General features: G+C 35.6%; 1 protein-coding gene and 1 long non-coding RNA gene across 2 annotated transcripts; both read right to left on the bottom strand.

The window, feature by feature from the left end:
• Nucleotides 1-14,620: 14,620 nt before the first annotated feature.
• Nucleotides 14,621-17,446, bottom strand: LOC134853797 (PR domain zinc finger protein 14-like). Its single transcript, XM_063869764.1, has 6 exons — nt 17,272-17,446; nt 16,503-16,598; nt 16,074-16,254; nt 15,397-15,527; nt 15,057-15,211; nt 14,621-14,779 (listed from the first exon to the last, which is right to left on the bottom strand). The coding sequence occupies exons 1-6, from the start codon at nt 17,444-17,446 to the stop codon at nt 14,621-14,623; spliced, it is 897 nt and encodes a 298-aa protein (XP_063725834.1).
• Nucleotides 17,447-17,955: 509 nt separating this feature from the next.
• Nucleotides 17,956-22,048, bottom strand: LOC134856839 (uncharacterized). The gene is made up of 3 exons (XR_010164852.1): nt 22,000-22,048; nt 21,629-21,762; nt 17,956-18,114 (listed from the first exon to the last, which is right to left on the bottom strand). It is a non-coding gene; the product is annotated as an uncharacterized LOC134856839 (long non-coding RNA).
• Between the last annotated feature and the right edge of the window lie 1,249 nt (nt 22,049-23,297).

Genomic DNA, 23,297 nt, shown 5'->3' with positions numbered 1-23,297 from the left:
GAAAATAATAGCTTCGAGCGTCCTTTTTGAACAGTAAGTGGTTTTTTGTATATAATTTTTTCACTAAGCGCTGAGCAAAACTATAATTAGTTATCACTTGAAAACTCAATGGCTTGAGTCGCGCTGATGAATAGTTATATGGTTAAAGTGTTTGCTAAAAGAGAAATCACGCTGCCAATTGTATCTCTCATTCTTAACAAGAAGTTACAAGGCTGCTTTGCTTGCACATCAGGACGAAGTCCTGAATGTTTCGATCCGCACGTTAAGGCCATTTAAAAAGTTTTTTTTTCGAATAATTGACAAATAATATTAAAAATGATTTTTTTTTTCATTTCTTTTTACCTAATTAACAACAACAAAAAATGATTTAAAAAAAATTCATTCACAGATTTAAAAAAAATATGGGTTAGCGTCTCTTATTATTTGAAAAGGTTCTGGCTACAATTCAATTTGGAACGCATTATTTGGGGGCAGTACGGTCTAGCAAGCTTCGCGGACGATCAACAAGGTTAACAAAAAAAAGCGAATGAGCAGAGCGATCAATCAGCTGTTGCGAGTGTGCACGATTGACGGCCCGATCTGACTGACGAGCCTACCTGAAGCTGGTTCACTCCTGAACTGGTCATAAGACATTCATTTTCATGCATAGGGATCGGATAAACATAATCCCATCGACCTATCCAGTGACCGATCTAGCGGGAACGCGAATCTCTCACGCGGTCATAAACGAAACTCTCAAATTGATTAGCGAAAAAGATCGATTGATAGAGCATGCAAAATTCGAACGGCTTGTGAGCTTAGAGCAGAGGTACGGCAATTCATTCAACAAAAGAATAACTTCTTGGAAGATCAGCGAACGTCTTCCAGAGGAACGTCAAGAGAAGCAAGCGAGCTACAAACAATATTTTCAAAATGATGAAGTCAGATCAAGATACCTAAAGTTGATCTCCCAAACCTACGAACTGCTGAAGAATTGAATTACTTCAAGTAATCACTTCAAGGAGAGGCAAATGATCTGGTCAAGAATGTATCAATGGCTGATGTGAACTACGAGTTTGGAGTATGGACTGGATCACCAACAAGGTTTCATTGTGAGTATTCTTCTCAGTGCTATGGTGACTTATGCGAAATTGAAGACTAGAAAGAGACAGCTTCATGAAGCTTCTGGAGTGATTTGGCGAAAACGTGACTGCACTAGCAAGGCAAAGCTGTAACACTCGAAACTGGGATTCATTGCGTACTGTTCATATGATTTAGAGGAAACTAGATCAAGAATTCCAAAAGCAATGGCATCTTTTTTATCCAGGACTACAGCTACAGAAACTGCCCGAGCTTGGCGATTTCATTGGTGCAGAAGACGTGAAGTCATCAATTAATTTCTAGAAACTAATGATTCGAATTGCAGCACAATCTGATGCCCGAAGTAAAATCAATTGAATACAATTGTATGCAGAAACAAATGTGGAAATGAAAAGTGTGTTGTGTGGTGCACATCACGCTGTAACTGCATGTAACGAGGTCAAGAAGTTGAAAGCACATTCACAAAATTACGAATTGTCTTGCAAAAGACTGTGCTTCAATCGATTGCCTCAAGGGTGTAGGGTAAAAAAACTACCCAAAAACAAACAATTGTAAGCAGTGTGAAAAACGGCACTACTCCCTCCTTCACGTGGAAAATGCAGGGAAAACAACCAAACACAACTGAGCGGAAGATTGTAAACGATTCTCAGACGAATGGAAGCAACTTGTGTACTGTAATCAGAAAGGCCCTTCTTGGAATTGTAGGATACCATTACTCAAGCATCACAGACAAGATATCATTTGCCGTGCCTTGATAGACAACGAATCGAAGTTGAACTTCGTCAGTGAAACCTTCGTAAGATGGCATGGTTTTCTCGTAAGCCAGTCAGTCAAACTGTTGAACCAGTTGAAACTGCCTCCATTGAAGAAGAGAACTCGATATGCACTTCCGGATCTAGTTCGACAAAAGACGATAGATTGACCTTATGTGTGGCGTTGAACTAGACAACGAGCTCACACCTAGTAAACAGAGACGAGAAAAATCTCTCACACTGAATTTTTGGCTGGTTTTTGAGTGGATCAGTTAAGGTAGTTTGAAAGCACAATGCCGTTACAATTTGCAAACAAACTTTGCCAGCTTGACAGTTTTCCGACTGATCTGGACATTAGTCGCTTTCGGACAGTTGAGGACTTCCCTTAAAGCCAAATTGCTCGATCGAAGAAAATAGAATTGTTTGGGAATCTTTTCAACGAAACAGCTTTACAGCGTTTCAAGAAAACATCCTTTTAAATAAACGTTGGAACCCTTGACGAGTGCAAAGCCTATATACTCAAACGATTCTTCTGTCAGGAACTTAAGCAGGAAGTTGTTTTGTATTTTCAGTACCAAAAATTCATCAATGCACCGAGACATGGGTTGTCTAGAAGTAGTAACCCCAGATGAGCTCGCATTTTAAGAGAAAAGAAGCTACTAGAGCTGCGTTCTAAAAGTATAACTTTGTACAACAACGAAACTATCAGTTGTCTTTGAAGCTAGTGCCCTAACGAGTACCCCAGTTTCGTTGAATTACGCATTGATGGCTGCAAAAAGCTTTGTTTAATCATCTGCTAAGGTTCCGATGTTAACCCATTGGAATAACCGGAGACACTGCAAGGTGGCTCTTAACAAGGAGGATACAGATTACCAGAAATATCTGTTGAGAGATAAGCCCAACCAACCGATGGAAACCTGCATGATGATACGAGTGACATATAGAAATGCTAGCAGTTAAAATCACTCAAAGCAGCAGGAAAGATTTCTTGTGTCGAAGAAACAATCAGTGAGACTTCTACGTCGATGACTGGTTGACTGACGCAGATGAAATACCCTCTCCTAAGAAACTGATCAAAGAAGTTAGATGTGAAATAGCAACGAGACAGTTTCCTCTGTAAAGTTTGTAAGCAGTACAGCAGAAGTCATGGAATCTTTGCCCAGTGAACTGCGGGAAAATGAACATAAGTTCTTAGCTAAAGAATATTCTGAGAAACCATTAGGGATCAAGAGGCATTCGACAAATGATGTGTTCATTTTCAAAGTAGGCCACGATCTAAAGATGATTTTGACAAAACAATTTTTACTCTCTAAGGTCTGTTATCCAATGGGCTGGCTGATTTCGACAACGCTTGCTTTGAATTACAACATGCAATCCTCATTGTCACAGGAAATTAATTATGACGAAAAACTTTCCGATGGTCTGATGGAGGCTTTTCTGAAATTTAGGACTAAAATTCATCATGAGGAGAAGTGTGACTAATCGAGAGATGTTTTGGAAGAACAATATGAGCTCCATGTACCTTGTGATGCGTCAGAAACAGCATAAGCCAGTTGCATCTACATCAGAAACACGAAGACAAAAACCTTCAATCTTCTTGCGGCTAAATCAAGATTCGCACCATTAATACCTTTGATTATCCCTAATTTAAAATTGTGTGCATCTGTGCTAGGATGCAATTTGAAGTAAGTTTTCAGATGCACAGATGCCACGATTGTTCTTTGCTGGTTCAACGAGATCCCAAATGTCTGGAATAACTTTAATTGCGACCGAGTGCATGAAATACAGCAGACTTTGAAGCCAGTCAACTGGCGCCAACGACGCTGAAAAATTTATCACACTGGTGGAGTGGACCGAGCTGGCCCTCTGATTTTCGGATTCCGGATGAACCAAAGCTAACAAAACCTGCTGTCGAAAGAAAGAAACTTACAGTTGTCAACAGCTGCCAAATGGTCAAATCGTCTTTGGACGTGCTAATTGATCTTGAAAAGTTGATCAGTTTACAAAAGTGCGGACGTGTACTTTGCTATGTTAGCTTATTTGCCTATGGCAAGTGGAAGCATTCGTATATGGTAGTGAAAATCATCCAATTTGATTGAAAAGTAGATGTAACGCGATTCTGACGCTAATTCGAAGCGAAAAAAATTCTTCCGTGGCGAACTAAGGACATTGACCGGCGCATCAGTTGCGAAGTAGAGCTCTCTTTTGCGCCTCTACCTTTTGTTGACAAAATAGTCATCAAGGTGGGTGAGAGACTGATGCAGAAATCAGAAATCGCAGGCGATCAGAGCAATAAAATCGTGATAACCCGAGAAAAGTCGGCTGGCGATACACATCTTAAAGGAAATTCATCTGAAGTATTTGCATGCTCTCGCAAATACGATACTAGCTGAACTTCGACGAAACATCTGGACTGTTGATGCCAAGGCACCGATTTTTCACTTAATTTGAAGTAGTGTGAAGTGCTAAGGATTCCTTGGCCGAGCCAATCCACCATTGATGTGAGACCTACTCAAAGAAAGAATAGCGCATTCACCTCCCTGCGGTCACCCTGGTGTGGTTCTGACTGGTCCTTCTGTGACACAGAATGACAAAATGCTATCGATCTCATACTTTGCCAATGTTCTTTTGTTTCACAACAAAGGCCAGAATTTTGGAGCTAGCACCAAATTTGTAAGCACAGTCCTTAACAGCTGCTTTGAAACGAGTTCGTGATAGACGTGGTGCTCCAGTGAGGATATACTCAGACAATAAACTGAACTTTTTTGGAACAAGAAATGAACTAATATGAACTGCCTATAAACCTTTTAAAAAAGTGCGGAAAAATTAATGCCGATTACTGCAGATGAGATTGGAATCAAATGGACAATGATTCCCCGAGGAGCTCCTCACTTTGGTGAACTTTGGGAATCAGGAGTCAAACTTACAAAATCACATCTGAGAAGAGTCATGGGGAACAACGTTTTAACGTTAGAAGATTTTTCTTCTCTACTCTGCAACATTTAGGCAATCCTGAACTCACTACCACTTTCCCATTTCTACCAGACAAATGGTGGCACACATGCCTAAACTATATTGGAGTTTTCTGGAAAAGAATACCTGTCATTTCTGCAGCCTTCAAGGCAACGAATTTCTGCTTTTCTGCAGCCTTCAAGACCATTAAAAAAATTGAAGTAAAGAAGTAGACTTCAAAGCAACGAATTTTTGAATTGGAAGTTATTGCGTTCTTGATGGAGGAAAACCAACCCCCTTTACAGGGGCTCGGGCTGTGGAAGTTTACCTTCGGAGAGACAACCAATGCCAATCGTCGGTAATCAAAACCGCAAGGGGCTGCTACATTCGACCTTGCATCAAAGTAAGGAAGCTCCCAGTCATTGTTGAATAGACTTAGTTCATTCAGTGTGGGCGGCAATGTTCATCGCAACAAGCAATATAATGTGAATTAGCAACAAAACTTGGATCAAGCAACAAAACTAGGAATGGAAAACCGCGAAAAAAAGTGATTCAAAGCGACACATGTTGTTTCAAATGTTTAATCTATTCTACGAGGGATCTATTCTTTTTATTTGTAATGTAATTTTGCATAAAATTATTGATGTTTTCTCGACAGCTTAAAAAATTGACCCACATTTAGACACAGCAATTGGGCGGACCTTGTGACTCTGGCTTAGACAGATTGAGACCAGATCGAGGCTCAATGCATAAACTCAACGAGTAACAAAAGTTGCGACTATTTACGATACAACGTTTTAGATTTCATGTATCTTAAAACTAACTTGAATATTCTCTGCAGGCATAAACCAGAACCAGAACCAAGTGTTGCAATATTGTTTTTTGCAAATTTTTCTCTTAAATAATAGATGTTCAACTTCATTGTCTTGCTATACACAGTGAAGCAGATAAAAGCTGTTCCCCTTCCTTATAAAATAAAAAAACACCTGATAATATCTTATAGACGGTTTTGAATGTCATTCTAATATTCGAGCAAGTAAAGCAATCGTGTAACGTTAGTTATATAAAAACAGATCATTCGGTGAAAAAAAAACTTAATTTTAACGAAGAAAACAAGCTTGAAAGCTTTATTTAGCGTTTCCTCGGCAGTAAATTTTGCTAAGAAAAATAAAAATTGTTAAACAAAAAATCTTTTGTTTGTTTTAAAGTTGTTTTTTACTGTTGTTGCTTTTGTCTCACTTGGAAAATTATTGCCATTTGCACAGCAACTGGCTATCCTTGTTTACCTTATACTTTTGTTCCCACTCCGCAAATTCTTCCGCCATATAAAAATTGATCTGATAGTTTTAACCTCAATTTTAAATAGTATAGTTTTTGTTGTGTTCCAGAAATGATTCACAATCAACTTACGGAAGCGCATCTACAAACCAAACTCACCAAATAGAAATAATCTACCAAATAAATCAAATAGTATCAAATTCAAAATCAAATTCATATTATCAAACTAAGTTCAATTTTACTCATCAAAACGCAAGGAAGGCAGTACATTAAGTTGAAAATTGTTGTTCCGATTTTGGTTCCAAAATAACGGAAAATTTGTGCTCGGGGTGGGTTTTTTTTTCTAAAGACAAATTTTGACTTATCAACTGGCCACTTTTGACGGAATTTTTCCCTAATCATTAAAAAAAAATTGTCGTCCTGAGCTTAAATTTGAAAAGATATTTCACCTGTGATCATTTTTCATATATTTATGAGGGTTTAAAGATTGGCATTTTGGCCAATTTGGGACAATTAATGCGCTAGATTTTTCGCGCTATTAACCCGTAAGCGTAGAATTAATCCGTCTTAGAAATTGTTCCAGATTGGTTGAAAGAAGCTAATTTGTCATAATTATTTTGTTACTAGAAGCGAAATTTATCACTTTTAACTTTATATGGCGTGTGGGGGGGATAATTTTCACAAAAAATCTCAAATTTTTGTACAAGATTGTTTTCCTTTTTCCCCTTTTTTTACATTTATTTTTTCTTCAAGTTTTTACTGCTTTATAGATCTTAAAAGGCAGTCGGAATATTCAGGGCTTCGCCTTGATACGAGCAGTCTTGTTCGGTTTCTCGTCAATTGAAAAACGTGCCTGAAACTGGACTCCTAATGTTTTTTTGGTAGCTGCTTTAATAGCTTCATTCAAAAACGAACTATTCAAAGGTCCTTTCAATTACTTCTTTGAACTTTCTTAACTAAAAACCAAATCTAAACAGGCGTTTTTTAGCAACCAGCTAATTTTCTCGAAAAAGAGTATTGACTTAATAATCAAATAACACGCAAAATTGATATCTTAATAGTATAACATAACTAGATGTTTGGAGCGTTTTCATTTATGAAATTCAAAATTTCCCTATTCGATCTAATGTTATCTTGCAAGACTTTGCAAATGAGGGTTATTCCCGCGCTGGAGTTGCATGGATAAAAATCGGATAAGTTTGAGTTTTATTGTCATTGTCTAAAAAATAATCGTTTAAAGTCAATTACAAATGGACTATAATGCTACAATTCAATCAAGCGTTTAAATCTATTGCACTTCTATAGATAACCGATTGGAACTCCATAATAATCGTTTTTTTTTCTACTTTTTTGAAATGCGAAATAAACGCACATAAAATGCGTGTCTGTACAAAACAGTCCCATTCAAAACAGTTCAATACAAAACAGTCAGGAAAAGTATGAAAAAGAACGAAAAAACAGCCCGATACAAAACAGTTCGAAAAACAGTCCCAAGTAATAATGTTTTTAACAATCCGGTAGGCCGAAAATTGTCCTTTGTTCAACAAACATAAAGAACAAACTAGTGACCGTGGCAGTCGCGCCAACGTGTTGAGAGCTCGCCAACAGAGGGTAGGACCAAATACAAAAATTAGAGCCGACTATCGCTGCCAAGCGGCGACGCGCCTGCAGCGCGCCCACCGGCGACCTTAAACCGGACTGTTTTGTATTGGACTGTTTTTTACTTCATTTGATGATTTTTTGTAATATTTTGTATTGGGCTGTTTTTTATGGGACTGTTTTGTATATGCACCATAAAATGTTTTCTACGTTTTAAACTGAAGTTGATTTTTGTTGTCCAATTTCAATTTTTTCCTGCGCAATTTGATTCATCTTATTTTTTTATGTTACTCGAATTCTCACGTTTGATTTTTTTCAACAATTTTTCTAAATTGTTTTGAAACTTTGGTCCAAAAAGAGCCAGGGGGTTAGTTCAGTGTGTGTGTGAGGGGGGCGGGGGGGGGGGGGGGCGAGTTGGTTCAGGTGGGGGAGGGGGTGGTTCATATCAGGAAGTGGACGGTTTAGTTGGTCAGGTGGGGTGGAAAAGGGCTGCAAACTTTGGCGTGGGTGGGCGTTTGTTAGGGGGCAAAGAGGCAAGCGTTATGGGGAGAGGTTAACGTAATCATTTTGTAATTTGAAAAAAACAGGCCGTGCAGTCGCTTTGCAAAATTTCCGCATTAGTCATTTGATAAATGCGAAAATTATTGCAAGCTTTTGCACTACAAGAAACCAAAATAAAGTGAAAAAACCATTTTTATAAGTTTTTAAATAAATTATAATTTAAGATTTGATTTTTAAGATTTTTTTTTCATTTTGCTGCCTGAGTGCAAAATGGGAATCGACTATTTTGATAAATTTTTAGACCCCAAAAGCGGGTCTTGTTAGATGCGTGTTTGCAAGATCTTGCACAATTCTTTCAAAATTTTGCAAAAAAGTTACTATTAAAATTTTTCACGAAAAATTATTTTGAGTGCCAGAAAAACCCCAAGGAGATATAATTCGACTACGGTCACAGAAAAATCTGAGTTTGAACTTGGATGAAAAAACAAGGTTGACCATGTTTTATAAATGTACCTCTGTATAATCATATTCCGCTTTTGTAAAAAAAATTTCAGGTTGTGGTTATAACTATGCATTTCGAATTTAGATTTCTAGAAACAAACTTTTTTGATTCTTTTAACAAAAAATTGTCTAGTTCTTCAATTCTAATAGTTAAAAATTAGTTTTTCGAAAACCATGTCAAACTTTCGATCAATAGAGTTAATTAGCTCGAAATACTTTGTAAATTGTGTTCACAAAAATACATTACCAAACTATATTCATATGTTAATCGGTTAAGATTTTTTCTTTTTCTTTTTTGTTGATTGATTTTATTAATTGAATGTTACCACTATCTTTCCTACACAAATGTGGTAGGTTGTCTTTGTGAGTAAAACTGTTTTATATTCTCGCAAAAATCATATCATAAAAGACCATGATTTGGAAAATTATTTTTAAAGGAGTTTATCTCGCAAGAAGCTTGCAAGATCTTTTAAGCCGATTAATCGTGTTTGATCGGAAAAAATTTCGTTGCTTCTGTTGTTTGTAAACAAAAAAACTTCCTTTGTTTTGACTATCAATAGATTTGGGGGTTGGAAAATGCCCAGATAAAACAACATAAAAAGAGTCTTAAGATTGAGAAAAATCTTTCTGCAGATGTTCATTTTATAGGAGATAACTTTAGTCGAAAGAATGCGTTGATCAAAAGCTGGAACTTTTGAGACATCAAAAAATTGACAAGATTTTGTCTTATTTAGAAACATGCGTGATGACACTGGGAATGTTTTTATGCCAAGTTCTCAATATATCGCTTTTTTATATTTATGATGACAACACAATTGTCAAATGAAGTTATTCCAGTTCTGCAAAGAGGAGGTCTTTAATCGTTACAGCCCGTCGATCGAACAGTGCTTCTTTTATGCAAATTCCCGACATTTTTTCAAATCTATTATTTAGGAAATAAGTGCTTACATCAATTTCATATCTCCAGTTTCACAGTGTTTTTCTTAGCATCTGCATCATTGGCTTATTGTTGCGCGTAATTAGATGCCATAACTTGTTAGCAGTGGGTATAAAAACACCACAACGACCACATGTATTTTGGAGGGTAAACTCAAAGTTTTTTTTTGATTTTATGATTCAGTTCAATTATTTATTACTAAATTAAGATTCGTTGATGATCTAGAACAACAATAAATTTTTTAAATGATTTTTATCTATGAACTTAGATTGCTCAGATATATCACTGTCATTTATGTTACAACACTGCGATTCATAGACATCGCAGTCAATGCTGCTGCAGTTTTAAATTGCTCTGCCATCCTGGAATGAAAGCGAAAAATTGTAATTATCAAAAAGATGCTCTGATCATTTCAGTCTCAATATTTAGCAGATTTCGAGCTACTTACTCTACCTCGTATTTTCTATGAAAAGTTGTATTGGTGTGGTTCAAATATGGTTTTATTCTCATACTGAGCCGAGCAAACGTTTTTAAAATATCTATCGAAAAAAATCTGAACTAAAACTGTTTCTTTCTCAAATTTCAAAAGATCTCACTGGTTCACCAAAACTTCTAATCATGCAATTTCTATATCTGAAAACTTTGTACCACACAATTCTATAGAATTCCATACGCACAAAAATTGTGCAAAATTATTATGATCAGCATTTTTCCATTTATGAAAAATGTCTGATATGCATTTTTCATAAACAGAAAAAAAGTTGATTTTTTTCAACCTAATTTTTCTAAAACTTTTTGGTAGTCACCAAAGTTATAACTGTCTTGAGTTTACAATGCATTGGAAACGAATTGAGTTGTCGAACACATATGATATAAAAAAGTCTCAAATTTTTAAAGTTTGGCAAAAACTTTTCAAAAAAGATCATTCTTAAAAAATGAATTTTCAATTAATGAATAAACATATCATACAAAATGAATAGGAGTTTTGAGCTTTTTTAAAAAAAAATTATCCGAAAAACGAAAAAAAAAATGTGTATCCAGGACTACGTTAGACACAAAAAACTTTAAACTTTGCAAGGTAAAATTTTTTTTTTTTGATAATGTTTGTTTGAGTATAAATATCGCTTTGCAGTAAATAAAAGTTTCTGGGCCTTTTGGAAGCTATGAATAAAAAAAAAAGTTTTGTCGCATGTATGGAAAAAAATGAATAGCATTTGTTACGAAAAATCCTTTTTTTTCAGGAACAAACACCGTTCAGTAACCTTGACTGCTTTTCCTGCCATTTTTAGGTTCATTTTTGACTATTTGAAAACACTTTTGATTTAAAAATGTTTACGGAAAAAACCAAATCGTAAAATTTCTATATGGTTTGTGGAATTGTATGACAAACGTTTTTGGTGTTTTCCATTGTTTGGCAAGCAATTTCAGTATATGGATGTCAACTCGGGATTAGTAATTTTCATATCAGAGAAATTGTATAACTACAATTTTTCCATATACCAATAAATTTAAATTTTTCAATTTAATTTTTTTTTCTCAAATTTAAGGGTTGTGCTTGTAACCAAGCACAAATGACAAAGGTCTTGGTTCACTCAAAAGTAGAAACACCAAAAGTTGCGAGGTCTTGAATCTACAATGCACAGGAAATGACCTGAATTGTTTTACAGTTGTTTTAAACAAATGAGATGATGGATATAACAAATTTTTGAATGTTGGTAAAAAATTTCAAATCTTAAAATTTTAATTAATCAGGCATTGAAATTTTTTTTTGCACGCAAGTTTTTGTAGTACAAAATTCGTTTTGAGATTCAAAAAACAACAAACTTTTTTGGGGGTCAATTTTGAAACTTCATTAAAAAAAGTTTGTTGGCGCCATCAAAAAAATGCTGGTAAAAAAATTTCCACATATGAAGAAACGGTATAATTAGCAAATTTATGACCAGAACTTTCTTTCTTATTTATGATAATACACCAACTTGTTGTCCAAAGCAAGAAAAAAGTTCCTTTGAAAAAACAATGACGACATTGTAGCAAAACGTATGATCTTTAAATGACTCGTGCTTTTTACATGGACATAGTATATGAAATTGTATGATTAGCAGTTTTGGCCTATTGCGGTTAACTCAGACTAACAAGATGAATCACAAATTTTTTTATGAACATTTGTGTAACTTCATTTTTTGTAGTTAGTCGCCTTTCTGGATCAATAATGAAGCGCGTTATAATTTAATAGCTAAGCACCGCCGTTTTTTAACCGGATTAGCTGAAAATTTGAATTTATCAGTAATCAAAACTGCAGTCATATATTTCCTAGAGCGTGCAATGAAACATGAGAAGCTTTGAAAGATTAGGTTCGCTTTATCTGTGAAAAAAGCCTGGTTTTTATTCTGGACACATCTAAAATTTTCTCGAGGGGGGGGGGGGGGGGGGGGGGGGATTTTCAAAAAAAAATTTGTAGGTCGACTAAATTGAATTTCTGAGCTCTCATAAATCAGTTTGAGAAACACATGTTTTAGCCAAATTTATTGCGTCGCAATTGAATTTTTGAAGAAGCAATCTAAAAAAATGTTGGAAACTATTTGAACAGTTTTGACCAAAAAAATGTTTTTTTTTCGGCGCGCACTCCCTTCTCGAATAAAGTCTATATTGGCGCCTTTTGAAAAATTTGAGAGCCAGCCAGCTAAAACGGGAAGTCTTAAAATGGGGGGACTTTTGGGTAGTCAAGGGTTGAATCCCTGTGAGGGATGGGCGTCCCTCGTAAATCCGCCACTGTTGATATTGGATCAGTTCTTAGACAAAATATCACCATGAACTCGAATATAAAAGTCGCATTGTGGTTTAAAGACTATGAAGACAAGCGGAAAAAAACATCATAAATATTCTCTATGTTATCATAGAGTTCAATTGATGTACTTTGTTGTTTTGTTCACTTTTTGCAATTTGAACACAAGGAGAAAGCCATTTCTCGATCAAAAATTGTTATCAGAGACAAAGTTTTGGGTCGAGTAGAAGTAACTTTTCAAATCACATGGAGTGGTTTTGTGGCAATCCGGTAGTGATGGTGTCCAGCAATTATATGATTGATGGTTCCAATCGCACGTGTGCTACAGTTTGTAGCTACAAGGTGAGCTCTTTCAAGTAAGCCATAGAGTAAGGGGCGCTGGATATATGCGCTCTTGTCAACCTAAATACCTAACCTTTGGGTTAGACCTCCGGGATGGTTGACTAGAAAGTCTTCGAAGATTGGTCGTCAAATATAGTGAAAAATACATCAAGATTGGTCAAAAGGCAATCGCTATAGTTCAATCCAGATCATAAATTTAAAAAAAACATAAGTTGGGTCTAGCAACTCGATCACATTTACTCAATCTCAAGAAAATTGAATATAGGTATAAAAATTTGACCACTTTGCTGTATATTGATACAGCGATTCCAAATTTCCATAAAAAATGGAGTTTTTTTATTTTATTTTGCTTGAGTTGTTACATTTCAATTACTATTTTGCTCGCTTTGTTTCTTTTCTAGCTTTTTTCTTGGTGATCAACTAAATTACCTGGAAGTGCATACTTTCTTATTGCCATTCCATTTAGGACCACAACATTAAAAAAAACTGGTTTAGCTAAATGCATTTAAGAACCGATGTATATAGAATTATAATGTTATTGTTCAAATATCTCGTGAAGATTTGTGCTCGTGATGTTTTTTACTCTCCAGACGAAGTTTCCAACTAGATTTTTTGACAGTTCTTTTATGTCATCCAAAAACTTTTTTCTCTTGAGCTCAAATTGAAAAACATTTCACCTGTGATCATTTTTTCAAAATTTATGGGGGTTTGAAGATTGCCAATTTGGCCAGATTCGTATAATTACCGCGCAATATATTTCGTGCTATTATTGCGTGAGCGGAAATAAAATCCGTGTTTGAAATCGTTTCAAATTAGTTGGAGGCATACTTCTTGCTCTATTAAGTAGTTTGCTATATGCTAAAGTATCACTTTGTGCCTTTCATTGAGTGCGAAGTTATGGTTTTTGAAAAACGAAATAACAAAAAAGTAATTTTCCCATTTTTGACACTTTTCCATAAATTTTAAAAGGCAGTAGAAATATGCTGGGCTTCGCCCTGATACTAGTAGTCTTGGTTGCTTGTGTTCACCATTTGGCGAGCAACAAATCCGACAGTCCAATTTTTGTTCTTGAAATGTTTTTTATTTTAATCTAGCGCCATCTTGGTTGCGTTTTGCGCAATATGAGTTGAAATTTGCTCATTTTAATGCTGAGCGTTTTTTTGCAACATAATGTGTTTTATTTTGCGTTTTGCGTGTTTTGAAGATAAGTTTTTCAACGACTTTTTTTGTTGGTCACTTCGTTTTTTTGCGCAACTTTGACCTCGGTGCTTTTTAATAGCAAAAGAGCAATTAAAAAAACACTAGCACGAAGATATTTTTTACGAAACTTGTGACTCGTAAAAATTTTCATATAAATTTTAAAACACATTGCATTTTTCACCGGATAGTCTGCAAAAAAAATCATAACAAAACATTGATAAATTATAATATTGTGTTTAAAAAATATGAATGATTATTTTGAGCTGGGTGAATTGAAGCTTGAGGGAGATTAAAGAAATCAAAGTATTTACAAAGTTATAGTTCTCTAAAATATGAATTCATCATCTGGAAAACCATAATAACTGGTAAATTAATTTGAACAAATTCGGGAGTCTAATATGCTTTTAAACTATTTATGAAACCATGTTTTGTTCAAATTGTCAAATGACTAGATTGGTAATTTTTAATCATGAATTTTCAACTGTATCGGCTTTGTTTTTTTTGATCATAACAATTTTTTTATACTTTTTTTATTTGAGATTTGATAGCTGATTTTTGCATCATGTTTGTTGTATTATGCTGTACACATTTTCCCTGATTTTTTTTCTTTTTGCCGCCGATCGTCCAATCCTGATTTTGACAGATATTTTCTCGAATTATTTTCTTGTTTTTTTTTCAATTGTTCTCTTATTTCCCTCATTTGTGGCTGATTGTGATGTGCATGTTGAGTAGTCTGCGTGACTCCAACTTCAGTCCGCACTTGAGACACTCCAAAAGACTCTCCTCCGGGTGGGTCCTCCTCACGTGACTGTCATGTGCCGCGTGCGACGCAAACGACTTCGGACAGAATCGACACTGAAACATAACAGGCAAAATGCGATCAATTACGAGTTATCCAAGTCAGCAGCAACTTCAGCATTCGTCAACAAGCAATTGATATGACTGACTGAGTTGCGTTTAAAGAAACCTTAAAACAGCAAGCTGGTTTAATCATTAAAATCATATTAAAAATTTAAAATCTGATCTTGAACTATCTTATAACTTGAAATATTGAAATTTTATTATTGAAATATCTGTTGTTATTGACAATCTTTTAACTTTCATCGACCTCTGAAATGAACTGAGGACTGACCTTGAATGGTTTCTCGCCCGAGTGTTGTCGTGTGTGAGTGCGGAGGATGGAGGAGGCGGTGAAGCTCTTGCAGCAGAACACACACTTGTACGGCCTCTCTCCCGAGTGCACGCGGAAGTGCTTGTTGAGACTGGACGACTGCGAAAACGTCTTCCCTGCAAAAAATAAACCCTTATTTAAAACAGCACTAAATCACTATAAGTCAGTGAGGATTTGAAAAGAAAATAGAATAACAAGCGAAAAGTTAAACAACGACGATTTTTTTAGCATTACAATTTCCGATTTTTTAGTGTTCGTTTTGATTACGTTTTCAAAATGTTAATCATAATGTTCAACTTGCCACAAACTGCACATTTGTGGGGTCTGTGTTTCTCATGCACGTGCAGTACATGTATTCTCAGCCTGTCTCTCTTCTCAAATGATCGCGTGCACAGCGAGCAGGGAAACTTCCGATCGCCTCGGTCGATGCACCTGCAACACAGATATAGTATACGAAGTACTATCCAGATATACGACAATATACGAAGTACTATCCAGATATACGACAATATACGAAGTACTATCCAGATATACGACAATATACGAAGTACTATCCAGATGTTGGTGCTCCAAATTTGTTGCTTGAGCTTGAGGCAGCTTTTCCCAAACCAGCAATCTTTAACGAAAAAAGCATAGAGACACACATTCATGGGGTCACAAACTGTTCCAGTAAAAAAACCGGGCTGCTCTCTGAATCGAAGTTCTTGTTGATGTTCCGACTGCTTTGAATATTTTCTTGGTTCAATGTGGTCGCAACATTCAGTGCTAATTGCGCAGCAACCGGCTATCCTTGTATTTTTTTTTTAATTTGTGGCTTTCGAGACAACGTGCCTTAGTTTAATTTGGCTTTTCGGCCAATGGTTTTGGAGTAAAATGGCGTAGTTATGAAACCGGCTTGAAAATCTGAATAAATTAGTTTGCACGTTTTGCTCAATATTTGTTTTTTATTATAAAAAACATGAAAGCAAAGCTACTAACCTGGTGTACTTTAGGTGTTTATCTCTGTAGTACTGATAGGCGAACACCTTCCCACACCTTCCACACGGATAGCCCTCCCCCTCTCCTGCAGCAGAATCAGTGGGGGAACCACTTGGGACCATGACCGGAGTTTGGATTTCAGTGGGGGTTAGTTTGGGCAGTTTTGCTACTGGGCAGAAATCTGTAAAAAGTCATGATAAAATTCTTTATCATCAGCTGTGAAACATTTAAGCTTGATTATTTATTGAAATTCAAATATTTTTCTATTTTTATGAGAAAGCTTAGATTTCAGCCTAAGCATAAGAACTGAAACGAAGTTTTGTACATCACCTGGATTTTTAGCCAAAAGTTTTCTGCTTGATAGATTTGTTTGAATTCTGAGCCGTTTAATTGCAAACTGGTCCGTTTTCTCAAGTCTTGTTCGTTCGCCTTCAATTTGAGCTGAGGGGAGGATGGGTTTTAGCCCCACTACAACCCCCATTACAATGTTATAGTTGTCACCATACCACGCCATCAGCTGCTCACCTAGAAAATTGAAACTTTTAGTAGGCAATCTCGTTCTTAAAACGAAGTCAAATTGAAGTGAAGCTACAAAGTTTTTTTTTAGTTCTTTTGTAGAAAATTGTGAGTTTAAGCCCGGGGTGGCTCACTCACAGAGTAATTTCAGATAAGGTACACCGTCTGTTCGTCACGCTATCTTATTTTCGGCCGGATAGATTCGTGCCGAAAATTGGATTTTCTTCAGAAATCACAAGTGAGGCTTAGATATCCCTATTTTTTCATGAACTTCAGCTTTCATTACTTCAGATTATTCTAGCCACAATAGAAAAATTATCAGGTTACTTTTTCAATTAAAAGAGTAATAAAATGATCACATTTTTTGTTTTAAGCATTATGTTTTATGTGTAAGCAAAAAAATGGATGATAGTGGTTACGAACACCAGAATTTTCAAAGAACCACCTGAGCTTTTTTATTATTATTTCTTTAATTTAAGTGATCGGTGTTTATGCATTTAGGTCAACAAACTTTCTAAAATGGTAACCTGTACCTGTTAATAGATATCAATGTATGTATCAATGTAAGTATATATCGAGAAAAGGTTCAGTTTTGTAATAAGTCTATAATAATTTTTTGTTCTCGATTGAAATACAAAAGCATAGGCCACTTCAAGGTCTCCAGACAACTCATTTAATTTACCCGGTTGTATGTTGTGCCTGGCGATGAAGTACAGCTCATTTCCCCTCTGGCTGAGTTCAAGGTTGTACTCGTTCGAGACAGGACCCCCAGAGTACCTCGCACTCCTCACAAAGCGGGTCCAGTTTGAGCCCGGGAACGAGAGGTCCATGAAGTGATCCACTTGGAGGCCTTTCATGACCTATGAAATGTGATTATGAAATGTTTGATAGAAAGAGTTAAGGAGCTGCTCTAACTGAAGCTAAATAACTGCCAAACTGGACAGTACAATTAAGAGCCTCACTTTTTCAAATTCGATTTTTCAATGTTGTACGGCTTAACTTACTTCATGTATTTGAATGAAATAATTATTAAATGAAAAAATCGTGTTATGAATAAAACTTTACGAATGAATTTACTTCGTGTTATGAATGGAATAAATGAATGGTTACTTTTTTTCGGATCAAATTTAACTCGGCCAAATCCATATTTTCTCAGGCCAAGTAAGTGTTCCCAGGTAAACTGTAAAGGTAAGTCCAGTTAGAAGGCACCATTCTAAACATTTTTGAATTCCTGGTATTACTCATTTGAGACGATTTTTGTACATGATGGACAAAGGTGGTAGTGGGATAAAAAAAACGAAACATTTTACAACTAGAATCACTTAGTAAAGAAACGGATAGCCCACCTCCCAAATGGGTCGCCGCTTCTGCATGAGTGTATCTGCAGGTATCTTGTCCGCCTTAACCCTCCTGCCCTCAAGTGATCCCCCCACTTGGCTTCCTCTAGGGAGGGGTGTGTGGCCATTGTAGATCACTGTCTTACACACACTCCCATCACTGTGCTCAAGAGTTATTAAGGTCAGGCCTAAATAAAGATTTTGTGAAGTTTTGAAAACGCCAGTTTTGACCCGGGGTTATGGTTTTTCCTTGGTTTTTTAATCTCGATAACGCGAACAAAAACTGCCTTTACCTTTTGGAAAGTAATTTTTTTTAAGTTGTGACTTAGTAAATTTTTGTTTCGATCATTGAAAATGAGGAGGAAACTTTGTATTCGGGTGTGTTTTTTTTTTATGTTTTTTTTCCTTTTCCATCCAATATCAGGTACCACAAATAATCATCGGAATGGTTCGGCTGATATGCCAGATTAAAATCCTGTCAGTCGTGATTCGAAAAACATTAAAATTGTCCCAGTGTCGAGAAAAGTTGTTTTAGAGTTTTTGATTTCAGTAGAATTTCGAGCAAGAAAAACGATCGAGTAACGATTGTTTTATCAAAACTTAATTTTATTTAGATTTTCAGGCTGAAAAAGTTTAACTTTACTGAGAATATTGGTTTTGAATGTACAATTTAGTGCTTCCTTGGCAATGAAGGGTTTTTAAAAAATGCGAAAACCGTTATAAAAAATTTTCTAGTTCGTTCTTTATTTTCTCAATTTTTGTCTTAATTGCAAATGTCGATTATGTCTAATTGATTATGTTTCTATGCATTTTTATAGTTATCAAATCCCACCAGGCACTAAAAACAACAATAGTCTGATGAAAAAAAAAGAGAAAAAAAAACACTTTTATTGGTTTTCCGAAGAATCTGGTTGGAACAATATGTGCTACTTGCATAGCAACTGGCAATCCTTGTCTTTTGAAAAGGATTGAAACCAGCTCTCTGAATCCTGCAGATTTTACAAAATCTTGCTTCGAATGCATTATTGACAAGTCAGTTGAAAATATAATTAGAGAGGTCATCTCTTTTATGAAAAATCCTGGTAAGCAACAAAGAGAATTTGCTCTTTTGTGCTCAAAGTTTTCTAATACGGGGACTCATAAACATAGTTTTTTTTCCTTATATTGCGCAAAAACAATATACAGAACAATACAAAAAACCATTATGCCTGGCATTGAAAAATGGTCATCTCTGCTTTTGTCGATTCAATGTATTTATGCCTTGGCCCCTTCTGCCAGCCTAATGGAATTTAAAAAAAAACAACAGCTAAATTTTGCAGAGAGAGAGAGAGAGAGAGAGAGAAATTTTGTGATCCAAATTGACACAGGCAGTGTCGAGATCTGAACAAATTTCAAGCTGATATGTAATTTTTTGCTTATCAGGTATAAAACATGAGAAAAACACAAACAAAACACTTGCCTATGAAAAAAAATTTTCACGCCAACACAGTTCTTACTTTTCATTTTGATTTTTAATGATCAAATAAAGCAAAGAAACTGATTGCAGACAAGCGTTTTTTTTCAAACAAAGCTCGGAAACAATTCAAACACATGTAATTTAAAATACATCAAGACCCTTTAATGTTCCGTATTTGTAGAAAAAGCGGAACATTTATGCTTGGGATGGTTTTTTATTCAGTAAATTTTTGAATTCTTAACTATGCGTTTTCAATATGAGTTTTTTATATTATCCGAACCACTTTGTTGTCTAAACCTCAAAACTAAACAAAAAATTCTCTTGTGATCATTTTTCGTAAATTTTAGGTGGTAGGTAAATTGCTAATTTGAGCAAATTGAGATAATTATTTGAGATAATTCAGGTATTGCGTTCTCATAAGACGCGTAAGCGGCAGAATGATGCGTTCCGATTGAAATCAAGTCATTTGGTCTTACTATTAGGATACGAGACCTTAGGCAAATCTTTTTGTAGTTTTCATTGGCATTTGAGCGAAGAAAAAATGAGAAAAAATTCGTTTTCGTTTTTCAATTATTTCGTCATCTGTTCTGCCTTTTTTTTAATAGACCTTAAAGTGCAGTCTGAACATTCGGTACATGAGTATTGTTGAACTGTGATGAATCAGCAGTGCATTTTTACAAAATCCTTTCTGGAACACCTTCTTTTGTCAGTTTGCTGTACATTGACAGCGTAAAAACTATCCGACGTTTTCAGCTATTTGTTGATCTTAGAAAAAAAAGAGTAAAATTTCAAAAAAGTAAAAAGTAAAGTGTTTCAAAAAAATTAGTGAAAAAAGCATTTTACTGGCTTCCAAATGAACCTTTCGAACCTGTAAATTTGAACTCATGGCGCTTTTTTAGTCGAATTTTGCAGCAAAGGGAAGACCTCTTCATGTTATTAACATTAACTGCCCGGATTGAAGCCCACCACTAATTATCGCTTTTTATGTAGTATCCCAGTGATCGCTATTTTCCAGAGCTGATTCATGAATAATTCAGAGTTTTTTGCATAGCTAAATGTGCGATGTTCCAGAGCTACTTCAGTAATGATTCCGTAGAAAATAATCACTAAGACTTAAGAAGTTTTAACTCATTCTATAGCTTTCAAATGAGAGCTTGGCTCTTTTCCAGTCCCCCCCTTTGATTTTTGCTGAAAGTCATTAATTGAAAATTTATTTAAAATGACTTTTCAAGTTAGTAACTGCAGTAAAACGTCTCAGCGTGAACAGGTGAACTCATTTCTAGAACATTTCTAACATGCAAACTGCCGCGTGAACAATTTTTGAACATCTTTGTTTTGTAATTTAACACAGGGGTGGGAAACTTGAAAAGATCCGAGAGTTTTTATTACTAAGCCCTTTAACTTGAGTTATTATAATGCTTGATAGCGCAGATGCATGTCTACAAAGCTGCCGGCTGCGGTATCCATCCCCTCTGTCATCACGATTTTTGCTCGTTTTGATAGATTTTTTTTATCGCAGATTCATCGCTGAAAATAAGCCAAATTAGCGAAAAAATATCGATAAAATTTACTGTTGTGGCAATGAACATCGATAATTCATGGATGGCGATCGCTTTTTTTTCTTTTCTTTTTGCTAATTTTCAGTGTGAGCTCAACCCGGGTGGTCATTAAACGGTTTCAGCTATTTGTTGATGTTAAAAAAAAGTAAAATTTTTCAATTATTTCAAAAAAAATTGTGAGAAAAACATTTGACTGGCCTCCAAATGAACACTTCGAGCATGTAAACTTGAACTTATGGAGCTTTTTAATCAAGTTTTGCAGCAAAGTGAAGACCTCTTCAAGTTTATAATACTACCTGGTCATTAAACGCTTGCGAAACAAGATTTTGTCAAACGAGATCTCTTAAAATAAATTCATTAATATGTATCAAAATTTTAATTCTGTATCTTCAATAATTGCAGAGAAAAGAAATGAGTAAGCAAAAAATCGTTTATTACTCATCGCTTCAAAAAGAAAACTTTTTTGTCCCTTGACTAGATATTTCCGATTTTGGTCGTACAGTGATGCCACAAGAAGGTGTGACCAATTTCAGTAGTAGAGTAGTACCTTGTGAAAATACTAATATAATATAATTACTAATAGTAATATAAGATAATATAATTGTTCGCATGATCAAAAATCCTTGCGAAGGTTATATGAATATAAGAAAGTAATAAGTCCGTTTGTTTCAATTTAAAGTAAACTACCTGTGGGTACTTTGTACTGTTTCACATCATTCGAGTCTTGATAGCTCCTCGTCACGGGGACTGAATTGGTGTTCACTCTTGCCAACTGCCAGTAGAACTTGAACAGGGGCAGTTGTTGCCAGAACTGCGCGTATCTGGATTTTTTTTTATAACATCAGAACTTTTAATCCTCTGCATGTTGCTAATTTGTTTAGAAAATGGCTTCTAAACATTCTTTTAGAGTAATTTTAAACAAGAAAGTTTCAGACTGTTTTCAATGATATCAATTGATTTTAACCGAAGCTCGAGTAATTTCTACAAAAAAGCGGAATTTTCATTCCGACAAATTAGGTTTTTTAGCATAAATCAGGTATTTATAAATAAAAGTTTACCTCGTAATGACTGGGTTAATAACTGCAGATGCGGCTGATAGTCCGACGAACTTTTCCAGCTCGAGGGCGAAGTTGTGTACATTGTTCTGCTGGGATTGGGCTGCGGAGTTTGGGCACGGTTTTTGTGACCCCTTTTCTGAGTGTTGTGAGGAGAAAAGAAAAGTTTCGTAATGTTGTGGGGCGAAAAGATGAGCGCCGAGATCTAAATGGAAACAACAGTTATTTGATATAAATGACATTTGCTTGAAATATTCTGTGAAAAAAATGTAAAATTTTCTTACCGCGTAGAGCTATCCAATGATTCATAACAACATGTGAAATTTTCTAGAAACTTTTCGGAACAACCGAAAAAAAATGTGTTGTTCATTAAAACCAAGAGTTGATATCAAAGTAAGAGATATCACGAAGTTTCCGATTTTTATTTTCGAAAATCAGCAGTTGTTTCTATTTATGCATCAATTGGTAAATAATAAAACCTAAACTGATGATGCTAACTGATAAGTCTTCAGTATGGAGTAAATCGGGCGGGTGTATCAATTAATGGGCGATTAGGAGCCAATAAAGAGAGAAGCTCTACTCTGATTGGCTCTAATCCGCCCTATCCCCTATTGCCCCTCTTAAGACCCAATCGCACCCTGAATTCCATCCAACTTTGTGAAAAGATTCAACCACCCGACATGTTCAGCTAGCCGACCTCACCAGATGCTTCTTCAAACTGCTATTGAAAAATTCATATATGTTTAGCTCAAACATTACAAAGTCTAGGAGCATTTTATAGTACAATTGATTGAAAAAAAAGACCATTTATGGGGCAAATTGCGAAGGTGTCAAACCTTTTTTAGTCCTTTCGAAAGTGTTGCGAGGGCCCGCAGCATCTGAAATTTCCAAGTATTTTGAACTTACCCAAGCCTGCTCCGGAAAAAGTTTTCGTCAACAATTACATGTGAATCAACAATTCGTCAACAATTACATATGAATCATGTGAGCAGAGCAAGGCGTGATCAAATTACAGGTAAATTTTTGGCCTGCAGATCTTTCGACTGAATCTACTGCTCTGTCGAGCCCGTCCAATCTTTATCCAATTTGTACCCTTCCCCCTAACACAGGTAAAGTTAATCTACACATAATTGCCTCTTAAGCAGCTAACTTAACTTAGCACCCACTTTTAAATTAGCTGATAGCCAGTCAAAAATAGTTGGCTACTTTGTTATTTTTACGCGTTTGCAGAAAAAGTGAACTTTTTGGTGATATGAGAATCATGAAAGTGTTTTTTGTATTCAGTTAATCATTCCAAGAAC

Source organism: Symsagittifera roscoffensis, chromosome 1 (assembly GCF_963678635.1).
Source record: "Symsagittifera roscoffensis chromosome 1, txSymRosc1.1, whole genome shotgun sequence".
In the NCBI taxonomy this organism is placed as follows: domain Eukaryota; kingdom Metazoa; phylum Xenacoelomorpha; order Acoela; family Convolutidae; genus Symsagittifera; species Symsagittifera roscoffensis.
The sequence above is the reverse complement of the archived record's forward strand: the minus strand, read 5'-3'. Positions and strand labels throughout refer to the sequence as shown.

What these genes read in the sequence shown, in the direction of transcription:
- LOC134853797 (XM_063869764.1), bottom strand. Translation starts at nt 17,446, where the DNA reads ATGAAAGGCCTCCAAGTGGATCACTTCATGGACCTCTCGTTCCCGGGC. An exon ending in CAGGCACAACATACAACCGG is followed by an intron (nt 16,599 to 17,271) that starts GTAAATTAAATG and finishes TCAATTTTCTAG; the next exon opens with GTGAGCAGCTGATGGCGTGG. An exon ending in CGGGCGAGAAACCATTCAAG is followed by an intron (nt 14,780 to 15,056) that starts GTCAGTCCTCAG and finishes GTTATGTTTCAG; the next exon opens with TGTCGATTCTGTCCGAAGTC.